Source organism: Bacidia gigantensis (assembly GCF_019456465.1).
Source record: "Bacidia gigantensis strain McMullin 20006 chromosome Unknown contig_134, whole genome shotgun sequence".
In the NCBI taxonomy this organism is placed as follows: domain Eukaryota; kingdom Fungi; phylum Ascomycota; class Lecanoromycetes; order Lecanorales; family Ramalinaceae; genus Bacidia; species Bacidia gigantensis.
Genome location: NW_025408593.1, coordinates 874,060 through 882,355, shown reverse-complemented (window position 1 = coordinate 882,355; position 8,296 = coordinate 874,060). Strand labels below are relative to the sequence as shown.

The window sequence follows — 8,296 nt, the reverse complement described above, 5'->3', positions numbered from 1 at the left end:
ACATGTCCCACAGACTAAATTCATCATCTCCGGCGCATGCATGAAATCTAAATCATCTCGAATGGAACGTCCGGTAAGATTTGATTTCAGTGTTCTTGCCACCACGGCACATCCTCTTCGAGAGAGCTCCATCATCATCATAACTCATCTCGCTCTAGCTCATAGACATCTACACCAGCGAGCGTTAGATTAATCTTTTCGAAGACTATTGTCACGCTCGCTTTTTTTCGTCATTATCTCAATAAATCTCTTGCCTTGACTTTCAATGCGTACGACCTATCAAACAAGAAATAACTACTTCAAGAGTGTCGCACCGCCTTTTATGTTCGCTTAAATCTTGTAGGTAGAATTCCAGTTCCTGAAACATTCTCTTCATCGGTGGAAGAGACGTGAATCGTGAAGTTCTGATTGACGGCCCTTTTGAATCCTTAAAGGACTTAGGGTTTATACGACAGCACAGTCGAATAAAGCAAACCTCTGAACGTTTTGCTCTGACCAAGCGATGAGGTTCGTGATACACGCCGGCTTTATCGCCAGCGCTGGCGAATATTCAAAGGCTTTGAATACTCTGCTAGTAAAAATGATCATTCACAGTAATTATAAGTATGAATGGCAAAAATGTAAGTCTAGTTGCACACCAATTATGACAGGAAGATTTGACCAGCACCTAAAATCTCGAAAAATAATTGTTACAACGGGTACGCTCTGAGGGACGAAATTTGTCTAGTCAATATCACATATATTCGTACTGAAGCCTAACAAGCAACGAGGCATCACATCGCCACATAAGAGCACGAAGCTAGCCGTTTATCGAGGAAAGCCTCTTGTAGCCTACCTGTTACCAGTGGACTTCTACCAGTGGGAATAGAGTATCAATTCTCAGCAATTGGTGCAGTGTGATAGCGTTACCTTCGTCCGCCAATAAGTTTATCAGAAGCGAGATAGTATGTCAACTAGCTGGAGGACCTGATATCACCTTGATGTCGGCGGGTATGACTGCCTCATGGCATGATAGTTATCGTGACGTGGTATTGCAAGACAGCTTTGTGAGGACGTAACAGGACTAGCTGTACGGAGACTGGATTGGAGACATATCATTGAACCGCTCGGGAAATGTACTTTCAGATAAACAGAAATGCAGGAGACTGTTGAGTCAGGGAAATGTTGGTTTTAACACAAGTCAAGAAAGACACGGTTGCTGCAAAAGGTTCTTATAGATGGAAGAACGAATTTCATGAGAAGACATTCAGACTAGAGAAAGGCTATACTAGAAGACTATTCAAACTGTAGTAATCAATGCCGGTAGAACACACCTGAGATACCGAATGATTCTTTCAATCTTTCAACTCGCGATCTGCTGTTATCGCCTGGGGGTATAGAAATAGACTAGCTGGTAACTAACACACAGACTGAATGATAGCTGAAAAGTAACGAACGTGCTGTCCTTTGTCCCGCTCGCTGGCTCGCACACGATGCTGGAATCTGTTGATACCCAACCCTTCAATTGAAAGACAAAAGCGGCCGATCCAGCCCCCAAATCACCATTTCCTTCGTGTCAACCCAACGATAGCCTAGAACATCTTCGGGAACCAACTACTCCTTTTGCCTGCTCCAGTCTTGGCTTCCCACGTCTTCTCTCCATTACCCAATCTTACACCCCCGAGTGCATCAGGTGGACTCACACTCTCTTTTCTCCCCAGACCACCAGACATAGTGTCCCTCTTCCTCCCACCACCCCCGCCACGTCGGTCTTGGTCCTCGCTCAATACATCAGGATAAATCTTGGTCCGCCCATCTCTCCGTGAGCTCTTCCGTCGATTCTTCTTCCTCACATCCTCATCCGCAAGGAAGTCCTCCGTCATATCCTTCCTGTCACCTGCACCTAGATCTGGCTCGGCTTCCAAGATCGTGCCCTCTACTGTCGGCGGGTCAGGAGGGTCTGAATGCTGCGACGCAACCCAAGAGGACGTGTGATCCCTTCCACCACCCGCCACGTAGGGGTCGTTGTTTTTGGAAACACCCGGCGTCCCTGGCTGCGTGGATTTTCTTCGCGAAGACTTTGGTCGTCTGGACTCGGCAGATGGTGGCTCCTGCCCTCCCGATAGAGGATCGAGATACGACTTGTGTCTCTCAGACCGATGTTTCGACCTCGAATGCGACGACTGATGCGTCTCGTCTGTCTCCCTCCTTTTCGTCCGTGGTTTGAGAAGTACCTCATCGGCGAGGTCTTTGTTGGCTTTATCTTCCGCATCTTTCGCTCTACGAGCCTCAGAATTGTCATCCTTGGCACGATGAGCGGCTCGGCGGGCTTCGCGTTCCTCCTGTTTCTTTGCTTCTGCGTCTCGTTCTGCTTTGCGACGTTTACCGCGCCGCTCTTCGATCGCTTGCTGTTCTGCCTCGCGAGCTAATTTCGTGGATTGTTTCTCTTCTGAGCGTTTCGCGCGTCGCTCTTCCCGCCGAACGGCCTCTGCGTCTTCAGCACCGGCGGTGGCTTCTGGTTCGGTGTTATAGACGTAGCCCTCCGCTGCGCGGTCAACTTTAGTGGATTTACGGCGTTCGTGGCGCGGCCGTTTCGTACTGTCATCCCCACCGGCAGCGGAGCGTTTGCGCGGGGTCACATCGTCTTCCACCACCGGTTTGCGGTCTAAGGTTTCTGATGCCCTTCGACTCTTTCGAAAAGCACCGAATAGACCACCAATCTTACTCTCCGGTTTTTTGGAAGTGTTGGAACGTTGCAGGCCTTTAGGTTTGGTGATGAAGGCCATGTCGTCTGGACCGTCGGCCACATCCACATCATCTGACGGACCTGCGTCTACCATTACAACATCATCATCGCCCCCAGGAGCTTTCGATTGTCGCTTTGAATCCCTCTTCGAGCGAGTTCGATCAGGCAAATCCTTCTTGAGAGGCGACGTCTCCCGTTCGTCCTTGGTCTTTCGCTTTGAAGACTTATCCTTGCCAGACTGCGGAATAGGCGCATTGATCATGGGATTCTCAGGCGCATTGATCATGACCATGTCATCGTCGTCTATAGGGTACGGATCAGGAACTGCTGAATTGATCACGTCAGCGCCCTTGCTAGATGGCTTGGTAGCTTCCACATGCTTCTTACCTGGAGGCTTAGATTTGTTCTTGGTGGATGAACTTCGACCTAATTTCTTAGAGTCCGTTCCAAGCAATTTCGCAGCCTTACTTGACGTCTTGGGCGTATCCTCAGCAGGCGGGGATGGTAGACCTGTGACGTCGGCATCGTCATCCTGAGCTCGCTTTGCACCAGAGGTGGCGGTGCTGTTACGACGGGAAGATTTCGGCCTGGAGGGCGGTGGAGCAGCCCCAAATAAAGCACCAAAACTTGATCCTCTGGATTTTGAGGGACGTGTTTCGGCTTTCTTTTTCGGTTTCTCTGACTCCGAAGATTTCGATTCTTCCTTCTCGACCTCCTTGGTGGTTTTGGTCGATTTTGACCTACTTAGACCAGCAGACGATGGCTTCTCCTTTTTCGGCGGCGAAACGTCAGCGTCATCTTTGGATTTGGTAGTTTTCTTCACGTCCTTCTTCGGGGTCGCAGCTGCCGCCCCCAGAGCCCAGCGGATTTGGAAATACGCGGCCGTTCCTTCTTGGCCGGTTTCTCTTCCTTTTCCTCTGGAGGCGGTGTCGGCGGTGCCTTTACTGGGGGTTTCTCTTTCGCGCTCTTCTTATCTACTGCCGCTGACTTGGCGGATTTAGTTACTTTACTGGATTTGTCTTTACTCGATTTTTTTTCCAGGGCAGGTGACTCGCCCTCGAAGTCGATCAAATCATTGAAGTCGTCATCCATTCCGTCGCCGGGGAAACTACCGGGGACAACGTCGTCCTTGGGATCTACGAATGCAAAGGATTTGGTCTTGCTCTTAGTCGCGGCCGCCGCAGCAGCAGCAGACTTGGATTTACTGGCAGGAGCCTTTCTATCCTTATCAGATTTTGATTTGGGCTCGGGATCATCCGTCGGCGACGAAATTGGCTCCTCCTGCTCTGCCTCCTCCAACTTGGCCTTGGCGCGTTCCTTTTCGAGTTCCTTCACTCGATCTTTCACCGAGAGCTTGTTCGATGGTTTGGTCGTGGACATGGTCGACTTGGACGCTTTTGAGTCCCTGAGGATGGAAGGTTTCTCGGGTTTGTCAGCGTCGTCAGAGACTTCCACCTCCTTCGAGATGGCTCCTTTCTTACCCGAGCCCTTCTGATTGGCCCACATCGAATTGGCAATTTCTTTAGGCTCTTCCATTCTTTTGCCAGATGTCTTCTTCCCCGCCTTGATTTCTTCTTCTTCTTCTTCATACAGATCGTCAAGAAGGTCCACCTGCTTATTAGCATCTTTATCCTTATCAGCCTTGATGTCACTCTTTTTCGACTTGCTGTCCTTTCCCCATTTGCCCCCTGCTGATGCTGCTGCTGCCTGTTCCGCATCGTCATCTTCGTCGCCTTTCGTTTTCGTATCCTTGGACTTGTCCTTGTCTTTGCTCGTCGTCTTCGTCAGCTTGGATGTCTTGTCTTTCGACGACTTCTTCGTGGCCTGTTCCTCTGCCACTTCCTCAAGGTCCTCGTCCTTGCCCTTCGATTTTGCAGTAGTGGTCGCGTCCATACCACCCCAAAAGCTTCTTGCTGCTTTGGCTGCCGACGATTCTGCCTTCTTCGACTTCTTGTCGTCCTCTTTGGATTTCGTTTTGGTCGCGCTCAAGATATCTCCCCACTCATCTTCAGGTTCCGGGGTCAGGCCTTGCGCAGGCGGAGTTGGCGCAGGGGGGGTGGGTCTTCACTGGCCATACCTTTCTTGCCCTTCTTGTTCTTTTTCGAAGAAGTATCCCAGCTCCCCCACGGATCAACCGAGACTGGGTCATCGGGAACAGAGTCCTCCAGCAAGTCTTTCATCCTCGTAGCCTTGGAGGTGTCAGGCGTCGTAGTTTTGCCTTTCTTGCCAGACTTTCCAGCTTTTTTGTCTTCCTTCTCTTGAGCTTTTTGCTCTTCCTCCTGCCTTTTCAGCTCTTCCTCCAGTTTCATTTGTTCCTCGGCCTCTAACTTCACTCGCTCTTCCTCTTCTCTTTCCGCCCTCTCCGTCTTTTCTCTTTCCTCCCTTTCTTTCTCACGTTGTCTCTCCTTCTTTCTCCTCTCGCGAAGAGGCAATTTAGCCCAAGCCTCGTCCTCGGCTCGTCTTTTCTCTTCCTCTTCTTGTCGCAATCGCTCTTCCTCTTCTTGCTTTTCTCTCTCGGCCCTTTCCTTTTCCTTCTTCTCGGCCTCACGTTCCTTTAGCTTCTTCTTCTTCTCCCTGGGGTTCAAGCCGACCGCCCAGCTGTCGTCTTCGACTTCTTCCTTCTTCACGATTTCCGGTTCGAGTTCGGGTTCCGGCTCCAGATCAATGAGTTTGTTTTTCTTTCCCTTCTTATCTTTTTCTTTCTTCGGCGGGCCATACGCGTCATCAATATCAGGCACGGCTGGGACGGGTGGCGGTGGCGGTGGCGGATCCTCTCCTTTAGAGCTGGCCATAGAGTTGCGCTTACTCTTCTTACCCTTCTTCTTGGTATCGTCACCCCAAGTTGAGCCCCAGTCGTCGTCCGCAGCCACACTGGCAGAATCCTTGACAGATTTCGTTTCGGATTTGCTTTCAGCATCCTCTTTCACCTCCGATATGAGGCCAGTCTTTTTTTTCTTTTCTTTCTTCGATCCAGATCCCCAGATACTCGTGTTATCATCTACAATCGGATCCGGTTCGATGGCTTTGCTTTCCTCAACATCCTTCTTGCTTTTCTTTTTGTCGTTTTTTCCGGCCCCAAATGCGGCCCAGCGATCGTCACCACCAGTCTCGGCATCGTTCTTCGTTTGGTCCACAGCGCTCTCTACTTTGTCAGGCTCATCCCAGATTGACTTGTTTTTGTTCTTCTTGCTATCCTTCTTAGCCCCAAAACTTCCCCAACCTGTGTTTGCTTCGGCCTCAGCATCAGGCAAAGCCGTAAAATCAGCTTCTTCGGTCTCCCGGGTGCCCTTTTTCTTCTCTTTGTCGCTCTTACTGAAAGAGCCCCAGCCAAAATCCAAGTTTGCATCGGGTGTGTCCTTGATGGCCGAAGTTTCTTCGTCCTTTTCTGCGTCTTTCTTGCCCTTCTTATCCTTTTTCTTGCCAAAGCCCAAATCAAACTCATCGAGGGCAGGTTCTTCTTTGGCTTTTGTTTTCGAGGGGACAGCAGCAGTTTCCTCCGTTTTCCCTACATCCTTTCTCTTGATCTTCTTCTCAGTCTTGCCGAAGGATCCCCAGCCGAAACCCTCAGCCTCAGGTTCTTCAGGTGAAGCAACTGCAGGATCGGCAAGCGCATTGGCATCCTTTTTGCCTTTCTTTTTCTCCCTTTTTGCCCCGAAACCCCAGGCATCGTCGGCTTCTGCTTCTGGCTCCTCTTTCAAAACTAAGGGCTCATCTGCCTCGTTGATCTTTTTGCCCTTCTTCTTTTCCTTCTTCGAGCCAAATCCTCCCCAGTCATCTGCTGTATCAACAGCGGCCGCCATAGGAGGCACCGGAACAGGAGGGGTTTCTTCTGTCTTCTTACTTTTATTCTTCTTACTATTCTTGTTTGTGCCCCACCCTCCCCACGAATCATCACCATTTGTGTCAGGTGGGTCAGTAGTCGCCATTCCGATTGTAGAAAAATCAACTACATCATTGGCAGTATCGCCAGCCACATTCGTCTTCTTCTTGCTCTTTTCCTTCTTGGTTGCAAAACTGCCCCATTCGTCGCCATTTTGATGCTCCTCTTTGTTTGTTTCAGCTTCGTTGTCCTCATCTACAGCACCCAGATCTCCAAAATCGAAGGCTGTTGTCGTCGTCTTCTTCTTGCTATTCTTTTTATTACCGCCAAAAGACCAAGCATTGCTGTCATTGGTAGCATCCGAAGAAGCGCCTTTCTTGGACAGTGAATCTGCAACATCTGTTGACCCGGGGATAGCGTTGTTAAAACCCCAAGTGTTACCTGAGCTCCATCCACCACCGCCAACACTGTCCCACCCCCCAAAGCCAAAATCCTTCTTTTCACCTCCGTCTCCAAAGCTGAGATCAATTTTGGGGGCATCATCGTTGAGATCAATATTATCGAACGCAGTGGTGGCTTTCTCTTCGCCTGCATCGGTCTAAGATCTATAAGCAAGTTTTGATTTAGGTCCGAGGCAACTAACCTTGCCCTTTTTCTTTTTCTTCTCCTTCTTAGCAGCGGCGGGCGTGAAGCTGCCCCAGTTGTCCCCTTCTTCATTAGCCCAGTCCAAGGGGTCATTTGGGGCTTCCCCATCCTTCTTCTCTTCCTCTTCTTCCTCCTTCTTTTTTTCATCGTCTTTTGCTTTCTTTCCCTTCTTCTTCTTATTTCCCGCGCCAGTGTCATTCCATTCATCATTACCCCAGCCATCATTCCCACCACCATCGCCACCCGTGCCCCCAGCATCGCCTCCACCAGAACCTCCTCCTTCGCCATTTTCTTCTCCTTCAGCGCCCCCTCCCTTATCGCCACCCTCATCCCCCGATCCGGCCCATTTTGCTTGATCAGCTGCCTTTTGCGCCTTCTTATTCTTTTTGTTGGGTGCTTGACGTACATTGGAAGCGTCTTTGAGGTTAATCCGAATCTTGCATGGGAAAGTCGGGGATGTTATCGGGTCGAGCTCATGATATGGGGGGGGCAACGGGATGATCTTGAGATCTACAGGGCGACCCAGCGCATCATTGTGGTAGTATTGTGGTGGTAGATCATTTATAGAGGCTTCGTAGGATGGTGGACTTGCTGGGCCACCTTTAATGCAAGGTAGAGGCTCACTGCACAGCCTAGAATTTGTAGCAGCCCGTAGAGAGATACGAGGCGTCACTGCTTGATCCTATATGCCAACTCGTTCAGTATCATAGCTTGAAGTACGCGCGCAACATAAACATCCCTAGCACCTGGTTCGGAGGCGCAAAAGGGCGGCTGAGGCTAAATGCTTACACATTGGATCTGTGCTGCAGGCTTCCTCAGCTGACAATTGTATGTATTCCTGCATCTTGAAGTCCACTGGTTACATATCCATCGTCTTGTCGCACTATCCAAACCAGTCTTCAGTAACGGGCTCTTTGGCTCGGCAAATCCATTGTCGCAATGCGATCTGACAGCTACTGCTGCCATTGTGCTTGATTTGTGCAAGAACAAGCTCGGCGATGGAGAATGAGCTCATGGAAGGCGATAGGACTGATGAAGAAGTCGACGAAGATTAGATGAAATGGTGAACGTTTGGACGAAAGGCGTTGGCGTGATAGCAAACTTCC

The 8,296-nt window shown here is 50.0% G+C and overlaps 1 protein-coding gene across 1 annotated transcript; it reads right to left on the bottom strand.

Moving 5' to 3' along the window:
* Positions 1–1,571: 1,571 nt before the first annotated feature.
* On the bottom strand, positions 1,572–8,156 carry KY384_002036 (uncharacterized protein; the record flags this gene model as incomplete). The annotated part of the gene is made up of 5 exons (XM_044810562.1): positions 1,572–3,568; positions 3,604–4,752; positions 4,803–7,143; positions 7,189–7,872; positions 8,142–8,156. The coding sequence occupies 5 exons, from the start codon at positions 8,154–8,156 to the stop codon at positions 1,572–1,574; spliced, it is 6,186 nt and encodes a 2,061-aa protein (XP_044672536.1).
* Between the last annotated feature and the right edge of the window lie 140 nt (positions 8,157–8,296).